This window comes from Tyto alba, unplaced genomic scaffold, assembly GCF_018691265.1.
Source record: "Tyto alba isolate M040663 unplaced genomic scaffold, T.alba_DEE_v4.0 Super-Scaffold_16, whole genome shotgun sequence".
NCBI lineage: Eukaryota > Metazoa > Chordata > Aves > Strigiformes > Tytonidae > Tyto > Tyto alba.
The window spans coordinates 21,738,131-21,759,456 of record NW_024881278.1 but is presented as its reverse complement, the minus strand read 5'-3'; the positions used below and the strand labels follow the sequence as shown (position 1 = coordinate 21,759,456).

Genomic DNA, 21,326 nt, shown 5'->3' with positions numbered 1-21,326 from the left:
TCTTCTCTGTCCCACCCTCCCCTTTTGTGAAGGACAGAAACCAGCTGCAAGAAATGGAGATGATTCAAAGCATTTTGAAAGACTAAGAATCCTTCACCAGGAATATATTAAGCATATTGCAACCTGCATCTGCAACTGGACAGACACTATCAGGAACGTGGTAGCATCATGGTATTTAATACATAGTATCCAAAATAACCTTGTACTTTTCGCGTGACTTCCAGCAGCAAGCTTCTGGCAGAACCCTGGAAGACAGACTGCACTTTGCATCAGGATGAATATCTATTTATAATCCTCTGCACCCCCTCAATTAGCTACAGTAGGATAACGCTAGTAATCAAAAATGGAAAAGGGAAACGTCATAAAAATGTCATAAAACTTTTGAAAAGTAAACAAGATCAATATTTAGGAATGCCTGCCACTATCCATGATGCTCAGTTAACTTATTTTTAGGCAGTCCGGGAGGTTATTGAAAAAGCACAAGTTAAAAAGGTTCTTCTGAAATCATAGACCCAGACATCGCAACTGTGATCACAGCATCCACTTTATATACAGAAGGAACCAGAACAGATATGGAGAAAGACACTGCAGTTGATTATTTTGATTATTTTATTTTTTTTTAATCTTCAAAATTTTCTGCCTTGAGACAGGAATGCATGATAGATAGAAATGGCTCAAACATCTTCACATGAAACACTCTTAATCATAATTCATTCACAATTATTTTTCTAAAACATCTACAGTTACATAATCCCACCCATTTCCATCCATTATCACAGATTTAATTACTTGTTAAACAGTAGTTGCCAGCAATTGAAAGCTGTAAGGCTTTTTGCATATTAGTAGAGTCTTCTGAACTACAAACACAATAATATCACAACTATAACTCTCACTTTATATGGCAACCCCAGGTGACAGATGTTCCAAAAAGAAATGTGTTGCTTATGTGGAGTTCTTAAAAGTGACAGAGAGCTCTGTGCCTCGTTAGCTCTAAAATCCTTTCTCCTTTACTAAGATTATTTTCTAAACCTACAGCATATTCCTCATTTGGAACCAAGGACTTTGATGAGTTGACCTGTATCTTCCATTGCTGCTATCTGGCAAATCTGAAAGCCAGGCATACTTGAGCTCTCCAGTAAAACTCTATGTACAGAGCACAGTTTAAACAGATGGGTTGCTTGGAATCCATATCTCCCTCCATCTGAAGGGAACTACTTTGAGGTTTTCTGGAACTGTTGTAAACAAGAGGATATTTTTTTATATATATATGTGTGTATATATATATTTATATATTTTATATATAAATGTTCTAAATGTCCTTTGGGAGTCCATTTGTTTTTATCTTTCCAAATGATGACTAAATACCTGATCTGTAGCATTTCTCCTGAGAAGATACTAGTAAGGGAATGACAGTTTTGATGCACTTTGGAATGGCACAATCACGTAAACGCTTGCACAATTAAGACTTATGAACTCATCCAAAGTTTCTAAACATGATATTCTAACTAAGAACTAAAATATCAGCACAATGCAGCAAGTTAAAAAAGAAAATTCTATGTAATCAAAATATAAACAAGTACATAGGAAATGGATATCTGTCAGTAAATCTATATCTTTTTAAAGTATGAAACATATGCACTTAAGGAAAAAAATGTAGCTATCTGACAAACTTCGTAAAAAAAGTACTTTCCAAATGCATAACAAATGCCAAGATATCCCGTAACTGGCCAGGTATAGCCACATGAGAGCTGCATGGCTTAGAGCAACCTGGGGAGGGGGTGGGGGTGGAAACAAAAATAAACAACAACAACAACAAAATCATAAAAACAATAAATCAGCAAGTCTAGGAAAAGAAAAAAAAAATAAAAAAAATCACATCATCATCTAAATTACTGTATGCTTATATCACAACTGCTAAAGGAGCCAGGGGGTGGAGGGTGGCGGGGGGAAGTAGAGATTGCAGTTTAATGATTCTTAGAGTTACCTCTAAAAATTCAGAAGAAAAAAATATCAACTTAATATACCAATCCTAAGCACCAATTTAATAATTTAAGTTAACTGTATTTATATTTCTCCTACTAGGGATGGAGCAAGTTCTACTTGAAGGCTTAAAGTTTAGCTCTGGAGCCCATCTGACTTCTGTGTTCTTGCCACACCTCTCACATTCACACCAAAGTCACTGTAAAGACTCTCTTAAGTTTCAAACTCTCTAGGCAAACAATTCTTTGAAGAGACAGTTACATCCTACAGTTTAAATCAACTTTCAGGTCATGAAAAGTGAAACACACCAGTATTTGGTTAGTCTGTTATTAAATAGCCTGTGAAAATGGAACAGCCGACACCGTTCCTCGACAGGATTTGCCTTAGAACTAGCAGCACCCAGGGCAGACCAACTGCGAACACATCCAGACTCCACTAGGAATTAGTAGTGTTAGAAAATTGCATATGCATTAGATCAAGAAGGCATTGCCATACACGTGGCACCGTTACATTGTTACATTGATTTTCCTCTATTTTTCTCATTAAGAAAAAACAAAGGAAGACAGTCATACAAAGAGCTTTTTGTTTGGTTTTTTGTTTGGTTTTTTGTTTTTTTTTTTTTTTTTTGTTTGTTTCATTTGTCTTCACACCTGGAAAAAGCAGCACAGTACTCCCTAGCTGGAACAGCTCAGCGCTTCCCATCAGCTTAGTTCTTTCAGAAAGCACTTTCACATAGTTAAGGTGGTCTACAGTTCAGCTAATTCTCAGAGCTAACCTTTTTTCCAGTATATATTTCATGCCACGTCCTGACAGCAATTTCAGAACTGAAATGGATCTATGGTAATGTCCACTACTAACTGTGACCAGATCTTGACAGAGACCATCAAACCAGGCCCTTGGGATGGTTCCACACATTGAACTGAAGCTCAGACTAAAAATCTCACTGAAACTCAAAAGCTGGAGTGGTCATGAATCTCAGCTACTTTTCCTTATTTGAACCCTCACCCTGTAATGAAAGCACGCACACCAAGGGAAAATAAGAACCGCCTGAGCTGAGAGCATTAAGACACCGGTGAGTTCTCTTGCTGCTCTTCAGTGACCGTGGACTCGCTGTGCTCCTCACTCATCTCGTTGGAGGGCTCCTCATAGCCTGGCTCGGCGGGATCCAGGCTGCTCCCCTCGCTCTGCTCCTCGCTCTGCTCTTCGCTGGCCTCCGCAGACTGCTCCAAGTTGCTCTCCAAAGAAGCCGGAGAGCTGCCAGTTACACTTTCGTTTTGGTTCATTTCGTTAAAAGGCTGTGGGAGAGGTGCAGGAGACTGTACAGCGTTTTCACTGGCAGGGATGGGCACTTTGGTGGCACCGATGTCTACAACAATGTCATTTTGTGGTAGAGTTACCTTCTCCACAAGTTTCCATTGAATAATACTCATGTCTTTCCCTCCAGTTGAAATCAAGTGACCATCGCGATGGGTGAAGCTGACGTTTGTCACATGGCTACTGTGAGCGCTGTATTTGTGACTTGGAGCCTATTGAAAACAAGCAGAAGGATACATCACATGGCTTGACCAGAAGGGCACAGGATACCGAAATACAAAACTACAACTATTTTCACTTAGCCCTTAAAGAGAGCTCTTTATTCACATAAAACTAAAGAATTGTATTTATATTAGGTTTCCCTCCACAATACATGATCTCTTCTTAAGGCTTGTAACTTGGGACAGATTTAGATCTTTCTGAAAAAGGTAATGGATTTAATACCAAAGCCAGCAAACAGAAGGCACTAAGCCTATGCTCTAAAACTTAGGGGTAATTATTGCCACTTCACTTTTAAGTATATTATTCTGTATTTTATATTATTTTACACTTTCTGTTTTATATATAAACTTAATGGGGAACACCACGCTTTTGTCTCTAGCATTGTTCTCAGATATAAATGAGCTATTTGGCTGCCAGGTTCCAAAATGACCAAGATAGAAGCAGGTGTCTGGCAAGGAAAGCTTCATGCAATGCAAACAAGCACATAGACTAGACTGGTCTAGACTTACCTTTGGCTTGGAACAGGGATACTGAAAGAGATGGACCTTACAAAAATCATCAGCAACTGCTATCACCTTTCGGTTATGGGATCTGACAAGAGCATTTATGTCTGTCCCATCCGATCCTTCAGGCCAAACCCCTAGGAGAGAGTAGAGCAGATATTTAGTGATGGTAGCTTTAGAAACAAATTAAAAGACAATCTATATACAAAAATAAAATCTATAAAGCTGTGAGAAAAGGCAAGCTTAAACGGTAAGATATTCAACTGGAAAATGGAATATGCATTGCATTAAATGTCATTAATATTTTGCTAGTCTAATGGTGCTCCCCCACCCCCTGTTTCCCCAAACCCTCAGCCTCAGCCAAGATAACATCTCGGGTTTAACATACATTCCCTGTTCAAAACTTCAGTCTTGTTTAAAGCCTATCTTAATCTTAAGTTTGCTGCTCAAACTGGCAACTCTTAATTTTATCATTTTTAATCATGCACAAACGTTTTAAAACCAAGACTGATGCTGAAGCATGGAACAAGCCCAGGTACCGCACATTACGCAGAGCTTTTGGTTTTACTTTAAATCTTAGCATTTGTATGATTCAAAGAAGACAACTGATAGATGATACTTTGCACAGAAACCCAGCCTGTACAAGTTTCATAGATGTAAGTGCTGTCAAGTGCTTAAGTACAATTCAATATGCTTTTAAGTGAAAAGAATGACACAGATATGTCTAGACAAAAGAATAACAACATTGCCTGGATGAAAAGTGCTGAACAAATTGGGGAGTGGGGAGGCTCTAGTTTTACCAAAATATAAAGACCCTAGAGATTCCCATAACAAAATTGATGATTCACATCTGCAAGAAAAGCTGAACAAAAGGTAAACAAGGTGTTATAAAATACTCATTTATGCCAAAGGTACCATATTTTTATAGCTCAGACATGGGTTTCTGATTAGTTCAGGAGCTAGAAGGAATTTTCCCCCCTCAAATTTCACCTCCACTCCAAAAAACTGTGTGTCTGATTGACTGAGAGGGATGTGCATTACCAGATATGAAAACACCTTCCTCCCTTACAATCACTGACTTTGGTAAAATAAAAAACATGTGCTGTCTACCATTTTATACAGCACAAAATGCCAACTTAGAATTGCCTTGTCTTTTTCAAACTCCCACATTATCTCTTCTTGTTTTTAAGCAAAATGGCAAATAGCATTTAACTTTAAAGTTGTTTTTTCCATTCTTCAGTGGGTGGAATAAGAACTTTATTTTTTCAGAAGAATAACAAAGGCAGCTTGTTAAACTTGTTATAATGCCAATAAGCTACATGGTAGGTAATTTAATAAATAAAGACATGAAATGCTAAGGAAAGTAATCAGAAACATTTTAGTGCTCTCACATCAATGAAATAAATCTGAAAAATATATACTATTTAAGAATTTTCAAGTAGCTCAAAAAGAATACATTTTAACTTTCTCCTGCATTCTATATATAAAATACTGTCATCAGGTGGGAGTAATAAATAAACTTCAAATCAATTTCCTGAAGTTTCAGCTACTACCTTACGCAGACTGTGCCAAACAGCTATGCTATTTCCTCTTCTTTTTAAATTAAGATGAAAAAGACTAATATTCAAGATTGCATCTCTTATTAAACATCCTTTGTGTTCACAAATTCCTTTAGCAGCTCTAAAGGTAAGACAACCCTTTGTCATAAGACAGCAAGATTTGCTTTCAATGCATCAGGCAAGCATGTAAAAACAAGACATTAAGACCAAGTTCTTAGTTCTTAATAACTACAAATATAACAAAAACCCCAAAATCACAGGACTTTGTTATTAGGTATGACAGCAGCACTTCAATTTTAATAAATTCTGCTAGCCAGCAGTAAGCCTCTCAAAAGAATCAGACAAGAAGTGTGGGGAATGTGCATTAAACAAGACAGTGACTTCAAGTGCTGGGGGTGCAGACTGATGATACTGCTGAGCCAACATAGTGGTATCAACTGCCAAAAAGGAGCGATGCTATTCTCATCCGAACCATGCATTTCCATCCTCCTTCTACTAACAACAGTGCAATGCCTGAGCCTATGGACACACTATCTACAGAGGCAAATTAGTAAAACACATACTCCAAAAGCCCAAATCCCACAAACTTAACCCTCTCTCCTGAACATCAAAGTGAGAAGCCCCCAGGCTTGCTTGGATCCCTGAGCCAGCTGACCCTCAGGTCAAAGCCAGACTTCTTTAGGCAGCAAATAACTGCTAGGTTGGCTTAGCTGCACTGTCTGATTTAATGGGAAAATACTTGCCTTTGTCTGAGACTAAGCCATGATTTTAAGATTCTGCAAAGGGTGTCTGACTACCAGACAATATAAAATTAAGGCATGATGAATCTTGGCTAGGAAGTTTAAATACATTCTATTCTGCCCCTGAACCACATCACATTATCTGCTTTATCTACTTCACTCCCAGGTCCTCTGGCATACTGAAGATTTTGAGAGCAGTTGAGACTAATTAAACTTAATCCAGAGTGGTTAAAGTTTGTACTAATCCAAAAGGGAATGCAGACAGGATCAGCAGACTGTTTAAAAACAGAAAGTAAAAAAACTTCTCAGAACAGTGGTTGTGGGAACTGCTCATCTCCAGCCTGGCCCCAGCCACCAGTAGCTTCTATCCAACAGCTGTTAAAGAGCCAAACCCAATGGTCTAGATGTGAAAACAAACTCTTTCTGCACTCCTGCAGCTCGTCTTCTTAGGGCAGGAGTAAAGGATACTTCTGGGAAAGCGATGGGATTCAGAGAGCTGCTTCCCTTATTCTGTCTGCTCTACCACCAAATGTAGGGCTAAAAGTTCAGTAGCAACAGAGCCACCACCTGCTACCTCCACGCTTCTGGGTAGATATAAGTACTCTGCATAAAATGTAAAATGTCTTCAGCTACAAGGCTATTCCACAGGATATATTCAGTCCTTACAAAGTGTTTTTATTGCTCCTGGAGAAAGACGTCATATTAGCATCAGAGTTTTTCTTTTCACTTTCTCTAGCATCTCCTGCATCTTCTGATATTTCATGTTAAAAAAAGGCATTTGTGTTGCACTATTATTTCAGTTGCAGTAGCAAAGACAGTGAGGAAATGACTGCCCTGGACCAATTCATTGTCAGCATAGGTTTACGTGCACAGAGCACAAGGACGAAACAGCCATTCACTCTCTACTTCACCCAGACAGACTGAATAAAAACAAACACGTACACAACCCGGTTCACAGTTCTTAGGCTAATGGGAGCCAATATTTTCATCAAACTAGCAGTAAGCAACCGTATTCAGTTCCAGAAACAGCACATTCCTGTTTTTTTTTCTGCTACTTACCTCAGGCTCCAAACAACTCAAAAATATTTATGCAGTTTATCAACCAGTCAGCTTCCTTCTCTGACCCCTTTAATCCCTCTGTTCTGCCTCAGATCTCTGGCACCCAGAAAGGAAAGCAAGCCCGTTTACAAAGCACCAAATGCCCTCCACCCAACCAGTATGCCACAGGCGAGCGTCAGCATTAGCCTGCACATCAACTGCAATCTTTTAAGGCTACTTGCTCATTAAGCACACGATGGTCCTAAAATATGCACAATAGGTGTAGGAAGCTACAGGAAGCACTCAGATTTAACTGATTTTCTTCCCCTCTTGCATATTGAACTCCTAGTAGCTGTGAAGAAGATTTGTAGACCTAACCCTTACCCTCTAAATAATTTGCTGATTCACCTGCTTTTGATGTTTCCAACATGAAGAACAGAGTCAGGTATCCGATCTCAGTGGTGGAAGTGAGACAATCAGCATTCTGCTCAGACAACTTGGTTTTACAGTGCTGACAGGCTGAACCATACTTTTCAACCCCTCACAGAGGGGATCCTCCTTTATGGCCAACAGAGCTGCAAAAGCAGTTTGAGCTGTCTGACCACAGTCTCAAACCTGCACTATTAAAATCAGATCTGTTGGCTTTGTAAATTTTTTGGTAAATTTAAAAATAAACTACTAGGTCAAGAATCTGTCTGAAGCATTTTAAGTCTTTGGAAATAGTGTATATTACTCACCTTTGACCACAGGTATCAAACTGTTGTCATGATTTTAAGCCATGAGCTATAACCTACACTCACATAGTCTTGATCCTATCCCAAAACAAGGTAAGCAAAGGAAAATGCACATGTGCCATATGACCACTTTAAAATACCAGGTTTTTGCTTCAGTGTCTCCAAACTGTTAGCCTAATATGACAGCAGGAAAATCAAATCCCAAACTTAAAGACTAAATAGAAATCAATTGTACTTTGTCTTTAAAGCATCCATTTGTATCATAGACAAGTATTGTCTATGGTCAGTCTGGTCGATCATCTCAGTACCATCCTCAATAATCATCAACAGCAAATTTCTAATGACAAAAATGAAGCAATATAAAACACAAAAGCACAGCTTAAAAGCAAGTTAAATGGTGCTTACCAAAGACCTGGAAGCCTAGCACACAAGTGTATGTTGTCCAATCTATATCCTTACAGTCAGAACGATTCCTGATAAGCTTACAGCCACTTGGAATGTCCCCTGTAAAAAAAGTGAATGATGAGTTATACCATATAAAGTTATATTTACGTATGTGCTCTTTGAAGTTGCTAAGATAGTAACTAAATGCATCTTAAACCCAATCTAGAATCACACTGTAGAGGCAAAGACAGACCAATACCTTTGTCTAATTCCAGATACTTGAAGTTTCACTTGGTATTTGAGTGACATTTACTTCTCATTTCCCTCTTCAGACTAGCACACCTCAAAAACACTTCCCTGCAGCTTGAGTCCCCTGCTACCTACTCTATAAAATGCTTTAATAAAGTCTGTAATAGAATAATTTCTCCTTCCTACCAGCTCCACTGACATGCTAAAATTCAATCAATCATCCAGGAAGCTCTGCTTTTAAAACAGTGAGCAACTACTGCCAGAGGAGCTTTAGACTGCTTTTCAACTTCTAACTAGGAAAGGAAAGACTGTCTATCCTTCAATACACCAGCCCAATACTAATGGGTCACAGCTCATTGCTTCCCTGGACAAGAACCAACACTTCCTTTTGGTAGACTGAGATATCACACTATTCAGATTTGAAACCTAAGTTGTGACAGGCAGAACAAACATGTTAAGGTGACATATTTAAACTGCTGGCTCTTCCTGCCCGTACAGGAACAAAACTTATAATCCTCTAGGATCTAGTTAAAGCCACAGAAAGACAAGAATACAAAAACAATTTAAAAACAGACTGATACACACTATGGAAGTTGAACTTCTGACATAACCACTATATATTAAATTCATATTTTCACATATTAAAAAAAGACAAACACAAAAACATTATTACCACTAACTAATTGCAGTAGTATTATTGCTTTGTTTAATTTTCAATACCACCAGCCAAGATAAAAGTTTTAAAAAAGAAACCCTTGAACAGAACAGTGACACAGACCCGCTGATTTTATTCCCCCAAAATAACTGGTATTGTTGACACTAATTAGACAACGGTATGTTTTATTTTCAATCTACAGAATTTGGGGCCAACATCAAAACATAGTGCCACTTGTTCTGTACATTCTATGCTGTTAAACTGATTTATGACCTTGTAAAGAAGTAAGCTATATTTAGCATTGCCATTAGGTAATACACAACTTGAATAACATCAAGGTATCAGGTTACAGGAGTCCAAGTTGGTTCCTTTGTCAGTAAGCATTTTGTTCAGCCCTGACCAAACATACTCTTCTAAATATTCTGACAGCTAATACATACTTCTGTTTCCAGTGTATTTAATTTCATACTTACAGTATAGTATTTCATAGTCTCCTGAGTTTGACATTATATACTTGTTGTCTGGGCACCAGTCAAGGTGTGTAATATAGCTGGAATGTCCCTGGAGAAGAATGCAGTAACACCAATGTGAAACACTTAATTCAAAAAGAAGCAGAAGTTGCACCCATGCAGGGGACAGCTAATAGCATAAAAACACCTCCCCCCCCCGCCCCCAGATCTGCTGCAATTCACTTGAGCTCCTTTAAAGGCTCCTTACTCCACAGTGCCACGCTTGCTAACAGCTAAAGAAACACAGGCTGAGCATCATGCCTCTCACTCCGCATGGTGGATTCTTCACTTGTAAACCGATGAACTCACATCTGTACTTGAATTAAGAAAGTATACATTGCTACTAATTGAGACAGGCAAGTAACTTACACAGGATCATTTTTAGATCCCAACAGAAAAGTGACAGATAGGACTCTATTTTATTTCTCTATCCATTAGTTCATCCTCGTACAACTACAAGATCAAGAACTGGTGTTACAAGAATACTCTTATAAGTTTTTTGTATGCATATCACTGCCAGCTTTGAAAGGAGTCTTCCCTCCTTTCAGAGGGTCATCTATGTAAGAATAAAACCACTACAGTCTAATTGCTCAGTTATCACCATCAAGAGCACATTGAGGGCTAAACACCCATCTTTGTTTTTGAGAAAGAAGCTAAGTGTAGCCGGTCAGAATATTTTCCCTCTGCATGAACTTTCTTCTTGGTAGTAATAACAATTGTAATAATAAAGCTATGAGAGGATCCAGAGAAGCCACAAATGTGTGTAACATAGGATTAAATTATTTCTCTGTAGATAAAAGAGTAGGAAATGAAGAACAGTGATGTCCAGTCACTCTTCTCTTCCTCCACCCTTCCATTACTTCTTAATGCTCCTATTCCCCTTGTAAGACCACCCATTTTCTCCCCTTCCTAGTCATTCTGCCAGGCAACAAACTGCCACTTTCTTGACTGACAGATGCCAATTCATCTCCCTCTCTCAGTGGGCATTATGAAGATGGTGTCCTCCAGTCCCCGCAAGGTCTCTTGGTCCAGCCTGCACCCACCGTGCCAGGCCCATGCTGGCACACGGCACTGGCTGCTGCGCCACCCACCACGCCAGCTTCCTTCACAGGGATCTCTACGAGATGCTGATTGCTTCCAGAATTACATGTAAAAATACACCCGTGTCTGTCTCCCTGTCCCCAGGTCCTCTGTGAGAGACTGCAAAAACATTTAGGAGAAAAGCTAGACTTTAAGATTTATTTACTTATGAACTAGTCTCTGCCTCAAGCAGAGGAACTGTGTATTGACATAACTGCTTTGCAGTCATGGGTGGGATATATGATATCGACATGCAAACTTGGTATTTAAAAAAAAAATAAATGCACAATTGGCTAGGATTTTTTCTCCCCCCTTTATTTTCCAAGTCTTCAAATTTGCAAGTGAACTCCAACATGGAAAAGAATTGGTCAGTCATTTACTAAACCCTGCCAGACATTTGGCAGCTGTTAAAATTCCTGGGGGCGGTGGGGGGGGGTGGGGGTGGGAGGGGAACAAAGCAATTGGCCAGGGGGCTCCATGCTGCAAAATCCCTTCAGGCAAGCAATCACCAAACGATGAACTGGAACATAACATTGTCATAATATTTTCAATAGGACGATCCCATTTTCTACTAAAATGTTTCTTTGGTAGCTGCCTACTCGTAAGGCAACATTTTACACTTTCCTTTTCTGTACCTTTATATACAATGAACATAATTACTCATATTGTCACTGGCTAATAAAACTATCTGACCAAATGGAAACCCTCTCCTTCATTGGCAATGTTTATCTGTTTCAGACTTAAGTGGTGCAAGAATTGAAATGCCCATAGCCTACAGGATGGGAGCACACAATTATTTCCGGTTAAGTCCAGTGTATCAAACACTTCAGTGTGGCTGCCTGAGTGGCTTTCACTCCACAACCCTCTCGGTAAATGCACGGCACTTGCTTCTCCTTTGCTAACAGATATCTCTGATGTAAGGCAAACAGAGACAGCGCCAGCTACCCTGGAGCTGCTGACGTGCTGGAAGTTCATACCCCAGCCCATACCTTCACACTGCTGTCTGCATAGCTGAAGCCCTCAAAAAACAGCTGCGCTAGTCCAAACGGTTGTTTCAGCTCATCTGAAATTCTTTCTGATCACAACCAACACCATCCCTCACTGTGGAAACATGCTCACAGGTCAGAGGCTCGCCTCTCTGGCAGCAGCAGAAAGTCTGGTCGTGACTGGAAGGGGATTTAAATGTAATAGTGGGCATACAGCCCTTATGCACAAGCTGATGCTGGTTCAGTAGATAAAATCCTTCTGAAAGAATTCAAATAACGTATTCAAGTTGGAAGAAACAACCCAGAGCTGACTACCACGAGGACTGAGTCACACTAGCCGGAGGTCACCCGTGAGGCCCGCAGAACGCCAGCCGGACGGGGTCCCGAGCGTGCCTGGGTGCCTCCCTGCCGAGCACCGGGCCGTACAGGCCGGCGGCGGCGTGGGGAAACCGGGTCAGCTAACGTGCTGCTGCCCGCGGCGCAGGCTGGAGGGGCAGGGGAGCTCAGCCCCAACAGAAACCAGGTTGCTAATTTTGGCTTCTGCACACAGGCACTCAGACTAAAAAAAAACCAGTTCACTGAAATCTGCTTTGAAGCCTTAATGCTTATGCCTGAGTATAATAATATGGATTTCTTCCATCCCCGTTTTTACAAACCCCTTTCCTGCAAAGGCAGAGGGACAGACAGACAGACATACAGATGCTGGTTTTAAATTACAATACACTCTCTCCTGATACATAATACATATGATATACAGAAATAAATGATCTCATACATCTTCAGAGAGCTCACAGAGACCTTGAAGTACATAGGAAGCTAAATATTACATATGTTAAGATTTGCCATCTCTGAGTGATTTTATCTTTTATGGTTAAAAAATAAGTGATGGGGTAAGACGCTGTACTGAGGTGCAGCCATCCACTGCTGTCCCCACCAGCCCCCCGGTCTGACCTGCCTGTAGGTTCAGCCCATTCCCCACTGCCTGAGCTCCCCGGGAAGTCTTGCAAGCGTGATTTCTCATCTCACGACCACTGTGCTATGGACTAAGCCCCTCACCACCCTGCTCGGGGGCCGCAGGACGCCCTGCCTCACCCCTTGCCACAACCCTGCCACTGAAGAGTCCCCAGCACCCCCAACAGCCTCCTCCCCCGGCCGCACCCCGTGCCAGCGCCGAGCCCTCCCTGCCAGCCTGCATACTGCAGGTACTGGGCAAGCTCTGTGCCGCCGGCCACCCTGGCAGCAGCTGGACACAGGCTGCTCTGGACCCCCATGTTCTAGCAGCACGGGGCATCCTCAGCCAAATGATGGGTGAAATCTCTCAAACACACCATGTGGGGCACTAAGTGACTGGCTAGTGCCAATTCGTTCTCCCCTAACTAAGTTTCTACTGCAAGTCTTGCATCAAAGGTTGCAGAAGAAAAAAACCCAACAAAACAACTTAGAAATAAAAACCCCAGAAACCCCACAATTTAGTCTTATGCTCCCCTTACCTCCCACTTTCAAATTAACAAAGCAACTTGAGAAGTTTGCTTACTTTTAAAACTGAAGAAATGCAATTGGTGACAAACATATGAAAAGTGTTTTGAGCAGGGGATGCATTCCTTAAAATAAATATTTCGCATTTCAAATGTGAACCTATTCTTACGATATCACTTGCAAATCCCATTAAGGTTCAGATATTCTTTATGTAAATACTCCCATTAACTTAAAGAGACAGCTGATCTTAAGGGCAGGATGTTAGATAACTAAGCACTTAAGGAAAAAAAAAAAAAGTGTGCCTTTTTAGCACTGGGAAAACCTACCGTAAGTGTAAGGACTAACATAAACCCCACTTGTGCTACACTTATTTATCCTGGGCCAGAAATTTATTGTTAATGTATCCCCCAATTCCAAATTCTGTAGTAACAATTGCAGCTGAAAACAGTGTATATTTGCAACCTCCAAAATTACATATTCTAATGAAATTCCATGATCTAATGTAATTTTGGTTCAAGAAGTACTTTACCAATAGTGGCAAAATACCCCCAAACAAGTGTAATATTTTCCCCAGAAGAGTTTCAGCATATAGGTACAAGGCATTTCTCCATCTTACTGATAACTTCCCATTTCAAAAAAAAGTCAATAATCTGAGAGAGTAGTCATATTTGATGCAAAAGTGTTCACTTAGCACTAACAGTTACAATACCTATCAGACTGAAGTTTAATATCAATCAAATGCTGGTAAACCCCCCCGTAAAATGTATAACCAAAACTAAAAATGAAAAAGCATCAACCCGGAGGGAGTGCGACTGCTTAACATCTTAGTGTATGGATTTGTAACATCAAAATGCAAGAACTGATTATATTTGCTCCAAAACTTACAGTGCATTTTCCGTATCTGCTATACTTTCTTCCATTTTCTGTTACTACGTAGAGGTAAATAAAGTTGTCATGGGATCCAACTGCAAGTAAGGTGCCATCTACAATGCAAAATATTTGATATAAATCAACAGAATGTTTGTTTTCCAAATTTTAAAGATTTCAAATTTATCAATAAGACAATAGTCTCAATTAAACTACTGCTTACAAACTGTATTTAAGGATACATAACTGTTTGCATTATGTGTTTTTTAGTCAGTATCTGTTGACTTTGTGGGTATAGTTTTTGGGAATGTTTGTTTACTTCTTTTTTTAAGTAAGTGTCCAATGGACAGCGTATAAATCCTCAAATTGCACTGGATTACTGGAAATTGTTGACAGCAGGCAGGCTTGAGTTTTCTGCATCACAAAAAATGCAGAACAGTATTTACTCTATAGTTAGCTTAGCTTTGAAGCTGGTGGGCTGCATATAAATCGGCACTAAATAATGCCTGAGGAAGTGGAGCATTCAAGCAGTATAAGCAGTTTTCTAATCTGTGTTGTCTCCATTTAAAAAACGAAGTTCGTGGACAAGAGCTGCCTTGAATCAAGATCAAACGCCTCCAGTGTCAATGAACATCAGTACTTTAAAATAAGTTGTTGTGCTTGGCAGATACGGCAGCAGCAGAGTAACGTTTTGCCCACTGACATGGCATGTTATCCAAAAGCAAACAAGGAACAGATTTACGAGAGTGTTCTTCCATCTAGTTTTAACAGAGAGGAGTCAGCCTCTGATGATCTGTCACGTCATGTCTGAAGAGGAGACTCAACACTGGCTTGGACTCCACATAATCCCATAGCAAATAATTAACAAACAGCTCTCAGTTTCAGACACACCTGAACTTAGTTTTATGGTTTTGCATTAATAAACTTGAAAATTAACTACGAGTATATTAAAATATCACTGAAATACTAAACTTTTTACAGACCCTTCTGTTAACCAGTCAATTATTTAATTGAGAACTTTTAATTTTTCTGGGAGCAAACCTAACATTTATTATAATGGCACAGTTCAACATGAAGGAAAGGCTGGGAAAGGCGACTGTAATGTTTGCAGTTACAAAACTCTAAGATTTAGAGTATACAAACAAACCTGTAAGCAAGTATTCAGTTATATATTAAGCATCTCAATTTTTTCCAAAGCTCTTCCTTTTCTAGTGACTGGGGAGTAGTTTAACACCATTTAACAGAACAGACATCTCATTTATCAGCAATTACTCTGAATGTACAAGTCTGCTTACCTACTGAGTAGCGCATCACTGAGAGCTGTTCGTTGCCATCAGTGTGTATGGAAACCAGATCCCTTGTTTCCGCATCCAAGACAAACCACCTAGAGAGAGGAGAATTCCAATGAGTATCACCGCCACTAGACAAAAAAGCAAGCAAAAGAGGAATAATCACTGCCTGCCTTCACCTTCTTATGCTAGCCCCTCAAGGGCAGCACTGTGAACATCTGTTTTCAATGGAACGCTTTTCTGGTTTACAACGTGATACAAGCTTCCGTGAAGAATATATAAAGATCCTAAATACAGCCCAATTGTTTCCTCCTTACTCGAACACTGCAGTAATCACTAAAATACCTACCGTATGATAAACATTCCACCAGATAGCTAATATGACTGCACCTTATTGTCCTGAAGCCTTAAGGCTACAACTGAATTTTAATCTACTACTACTTCCCTGTTTTTAAGAACGGAAAACCTTTCCACTCTCATTTTAAACACAAAGTATATTCTAAGTTGGTGTTTTCTCCTCAGTCCTTTCAATTTCTATGAATAATTTTATCAAAGTAAGAAGGAATAACCATTTACTGAAATTTGATGGTCCATAACGCAGCATTTCCTCTCCCACCCCTGCTTGGATGATTTATAACTAAGGCGAGTAATTGCATTTTTTATTATTTAACAATAACTTTTAACTTGCAGTATTAGTTATGAGGCACATGTAAGAAGCTGAGAGAAGTTTATAAAATCTCAGTGGTCCATACACCAAAAACGCCACTGACAGGAAGACAGATAAGATCAGCAGAACCTGAGCATTTTGCAATGGTTCTGAAGCCCACCTAACTCCTAAATACAGTGAACATTAGCAAAACAAAGCCAATGAAATCTTACTTAAAAAATATATACACATATGCATGTCATGAAAATGTAAGATGTTAACATGGCTAAATACATTAAAGCTGTACTCAGCATTTAATTTCATTGCTCCAAACTTCTGATCTCACAACCATGTGCATACCTCACAGCCAGGTTTCCATCCCTCTAGGCAAATGGCAAGTTCACACACTGTGGAAATGAGTAAGGCAATTCCACCCGCTGTCTCATAGTGAACTCAGTGGAACACTGCTAAAGCTAGGACCATTTATTCCATAACAAACTTAGGTTATATAACCTAAAATAAACTCCAGGAACAACAGCACATTGATGCTTTCTATGGATGGAGATGAGATTCCAGCTCATGCTGATCCAGTGTCCGGCAGCTATCCGGAAAGCGGCCTAGTCCCAATGCTTTAAAACCAGCTTGTGGTTAGAAAACCACATGAAACAAATCAAACACACAAAAAACCCCAGCCTCACATGCCATGGACTGCTGAATAATATGTGTGCAAGACAGATGGAAGCAGTGGAAAACAGCTAATCATGTTTGCACTGGACAGCAGCAGAAACCACGCTCAGAGTTCCTCTGCTGTAATCCTCTGCTGAAAGTGGACTTTAGATTTCCAATCTACACACTAAAGCTTTGCAGGCCCTCTGAATGCATTAGGAGTTACAAGTTGCTATTTCATTCAAACTATGTCCCCATTTGGCCCTGACAGATGCTTCACTAAAATGTTACCTGGCTGATAACCCTGATAGGGGTGTGGATATTAAAGAACAAAACAAAAAAACAAACCAAACCAAAAACAAAACAAAAACAAAACAACAACAGCAACAACAACAACAAAAAAAAGCAAACCCCAAACACAACAAAAAAGCAACCACAAAAGGGTTTGGTAGGCGGGAAGAGAGAGGGTACCTATGTTATTTTGCCACCATGGAAAGAAAAACAGTCACTCCATCACTACAGCAAAACTGCTCTAAAAGCAGATCCTGATGGGATGACAACAGAAGTGTGAAGAACACACACGGAAGCATCACTGAGTTGAAGTCATCCGATTTTCAAGTAACACAAGAAGTTGATCTGAAAGGCAATGCCCCAATGTCTCATCCTTATTTTGTGTTTTCCTGAATCCAGCATAGGGTAGAGGTTCCTCGCTGCGTCAGCCCAGGTGGGCAACATACCTCTTGTGCACAGACAACAAAACAGGAGATATAGGAAGATCTTTTGCTTTACCAGAAAAACTTAAGCACTATACTGTAAAATCTATTTATCTAGCAAGATGACACAGCATGATGCCTGCTTGTTTATCCTGAGAAGCGTAATTGTGGTGCCTGGATATAAAAACTGATGATCAGCACAGTAGCAACCAAAAGAAGCCTTCTTCCACAAAGTGGATGGGTACCCCCTTCCCACGGGTGACTGTGCTGCACAGCACTTCTGCCCTCCGTGTTCCAAAATACACAACCGGGGCAGGGCAGGGATGCTGCTGTGGCAGGGACATGCCTCTTGATGCTGGCCCTGAAACCGGCTCTTTAGGTTGGTCCTTTGAGGCTGCTACCTGAACCAGGTAATTCTCCAGTTAATATTATGTAAAATTTAGAAATACCCAAAGCCTAAAATGCAACTGAAAAAACATGCAAACCCCCTCTCATTTTACTGAAAGCACAGTGCTGGTATGGAGTGGTATCAAACAAAACGCAAAACTTCTGCAGATCTTAAGAGTGCACACTGAACTTCATTTGGCATTAGGAAACAGCATTTTTGTGACATCAGTCCTCCTCCAAAAATTCCTCTGAACAGGAGATACTAGCAGCAATCTTAGCTCACCATGGAAAGAGTCAGCGCACCATGACAATTTTGATAGTAATTTAAGAAAGAAAGCACTGGTCACATCTAGTTCAGCTGTTTCTTGATGGTTCTACAAGCTGTAATCAGACATGCTCTCTTTAATCTTCCAAGCTCTCTCAATGCCACGGCAAACACTGTCACTGCCAGCAAGAAAGTCCTTTGCCATGAAATGTGTCTCCAGTCTAGCAGCTCCAGCAGTTCATCAGCATGCCCCACACAGGCGCTGCTCCCCAACACCTTGGGTCCACCTCGAGACTAACTTTCAGGAGAGGATCTTCCTTCCAGCACGAACGTATGCAACATGCAAACTGCAGCTGACCCTGAAAAAGTCCTAAAGGCTGTAAAACACAAGGCTTGGCTGCCAAGGCAACTTCTGATCTGTAGATCAGATTAAATACATGGATGAATGGTATCCCAGCTATAAGATAGTGGCTCTTTCTCTTTTTCTGATTTGTGTTGATTTTTCTCCCAGTTGTTACTGAAGAGAACATGCTTAACCTGTTTGTGAGTTCATGTAAGCAAGACAGAACATTTGCCATCTTCATCTGTTTCCTGTCTTCCCATTCCTTTGTTTTTAAAAATATATCTTTTAGAAACAAAAACCTTTAAACTACTCTCTCTTGGAAAACCAGTTCTGACCAATGGCAGACACAACAGACATTGAACCGGTATAAATCTCAATAGCTCTACTGACTGATTTACCTCCTTGTGGCTCTGGCTTACACTGGTCTTGTCCTTCAGCCTTCAGTTTTTTTAAATAATGTTAGTATTTTTGTAAGAATGTTATTAGTCTTTTTCGTCTGCAGTGCTTTTGGGTACTCACATGCACAGCACTCAAGGTATTCTACATGGTAAGTCATAGAAAGGTCTACTTCCCTACAAATAATACCACTGGCAGCATGGCAAAAGGATCTGTACAGTGTGCCTTGAAAACCCCACTTTTATGGTAGGATTTCTGATTGCCAGCCTTTTTTCCTTTTCCAGCTGTGCATTTCCAGTAAGCATCAGGGTCCACAAAAAGTAGTTCTCTCTAAACCAGGCTTAATCCCAGACAACTGATGACCAGGCACACAGCAGGTATTTAAAGAAGTGCTAACAAAACCTGCAGCAGGCCATTTGCAGACAGCCCCAAAAGGGAAATGATACCGAAATACTCATCATGGGAAGTGGTACGTTTAAAACACACGTTTAAAACTACAGCACATTGGCCTGATAAAAACACACGGCTGTGAAACAACAGACAAGAATGGGAAGAGAGGTAGAAAATCCAGTTTTCTTCAGATGTCACAATTTTAACCATCAAACCCAACTTTCTTAAAGCTACATTCTGTAGTGCTGTCTTACTGACCTCTGTACTGGAATTAGAGCAGTACTAGAATGGCAGACAGACAGACACATCCAAGGTTTGGGTTTACTGAGTCCTAAACAGATTAGACTCATTTAACATTTGCTTTAAGCATTTTGGGCTATGAATCAAGTTATTAAATGACTTGTTATGAGTCTGAGATTATTTTCACCTACATTAATTGAGACATACCATACAGTGCTCATTCTTTGGGAAGTAACTCCCTTGGACCAGATTATCTGGCACAGAAAGGACTGTGTGATGCTGCTGGCTAGGCAGTAAATTTAAAACTGGTCTGTTTATCTTGATTCACAACTCCATTTATTTCTCATCCGCTTGTACACTTACCAGGCCTCATTTCAATTCAGTTTTATTTGTATATCTCAAACCTATCACTGAATCATGCAATTGGAGAAGACAACAAAAATTTAATGGTGAAAATGTAACTGCTTAGTTCCAAGAAGAACAGGGTAAAAAATAAACAACAAAAAAACCCAAGGCCATCATCTTAAACTTACCAAACAGTATAAACTGGTTGCCGCAATTAATTTAAAAATAAGAATTTAAACTGAAAAGTGATGAACTGAAGAAGTAATGCTAAATGCTCTGGAGAGGGGAAAAAAAAAAGTCAGTCAAAAGCAAGTAACAGACTGAATGCTTGTTGTGGTTTAGGCCTGATTGGCAGCCAACCACAATGCAGCACCTCTCTCTCCCATCCCCTCCGGCAATGAGAAGGGACAGAGAGCCACGCTTGGGGTTCAAGATAGGACTAGGATGGGGAAAAATCCCCCTTTTATGATCACGAGCAAAAGGAAGATTTGTTAGGGGAAGAAAAAAAAGAACATACATTTATTACAGACACTAACAACACATAACAGAGTAGGACAGTGAGAAGCATTGCCACATCTTGAGAACACCTTCCCCCCACCCCTCCCTTCTTCCTGGGCTCAGCTCTGCTCCCGATATCTCTACCTCCTCCCCCAGTGGCGCAGGGGCAGGGAATGGGGGGTGCAGTCAGTGCTGCCACTTCCTTCATCTTTGGTGAGGGGAGTGTCCGAAACTCATTCCTCCTGCTCCATCGTGGTCCCCCTCTCACAGGAGACAGTCCTCCACAAACTTTCTCCGACTTGAATTCTTCCCATGGGCCACAGTGTTCCCCATACTGCTCCGTCATGGGTCACTAACTTCCTCCGACTGGATTCCCTCCCACGGCTGCAGCCCTTCCCGAGGTGCTCCAGCATCGGACTCCCCCGCATGCTGCAATACTCCCAGCACTGAATTACAGCAGCAGGGCTACCTTTTCCCATGAGACCCCGGCCTTCTTCTGGTACAGCACCTTGATCAGGTGAGCAGGAGCCACAGGCCATAAATCAATGTCTGCTCTACCGTAGATCTTCATGGGTGGCAGGGGGGGCCGCCCTGCCGTCTCACCACAGGATACAGGGGGGTCTCTGCTCCGGCACACCTCCCCCCTCCTTTCTTCCTCTGTTCCTCCCTGACCTTGGTGTTCATGCAGCTGCAGCAACTCCTCCTCACAAGTCCGACTGCCCGTCACCACGTCCCTTCTTAAATACGTTATCACAAAGGCGCAGCTCATTGGCTCAATTTTCCAAACAGAAGTGGAGCTGACTTGGAGCTGGGGGAGCTTCGAAAAGCTTCTCATAGGGGGCCACCCCGATA

General features: G+C 40.7%; 1 protein-coding gene across 5 annotated transcripts in view; it reads right to left on the bottom strand.

The window, feature by feature from the left end:
- Positions 1-591: 591 nt before the first annotated feature.
- The window catches only part of EML4 (EMAP like 4), a 166,189-nt gene continuing 145,454 nt past the window's right edge, over positions 592-21,326 (bottom strand). For all 5 annotated transcript variants that reach the window (XM_042789489.1, XM_032989219.2, XM_032989217.2 and 2 more), the window contains 6 exons: positions 15,592-15,680; positions 14,315-14,412; positions 9,852-9,939; positions 8,496-8,594; positions 4,026-4,156; positions 592-3,506 (listed from right to left, as the gene is read on the bottom strand). In XM_042789489.1, coding sequence (XP_042645423.1) covers positions 3,042-3,506; positions 4,026-4,156; positions 8,496-8,594; positions 9,852-9,939; positions 14,315-14,412; positions 15,592-15,680 — 970 coding nt within the window. In that variant the 3' untranslated portion in view covers positions 592-3,041. The remainder of the gene's footprint in view (positions 3,507-4,025; positions 4,157-8,495; positions 8,595-9,851; positions 9,940-14,314; positions 14,413-15,591; positions 15,681-21,326) is intronic.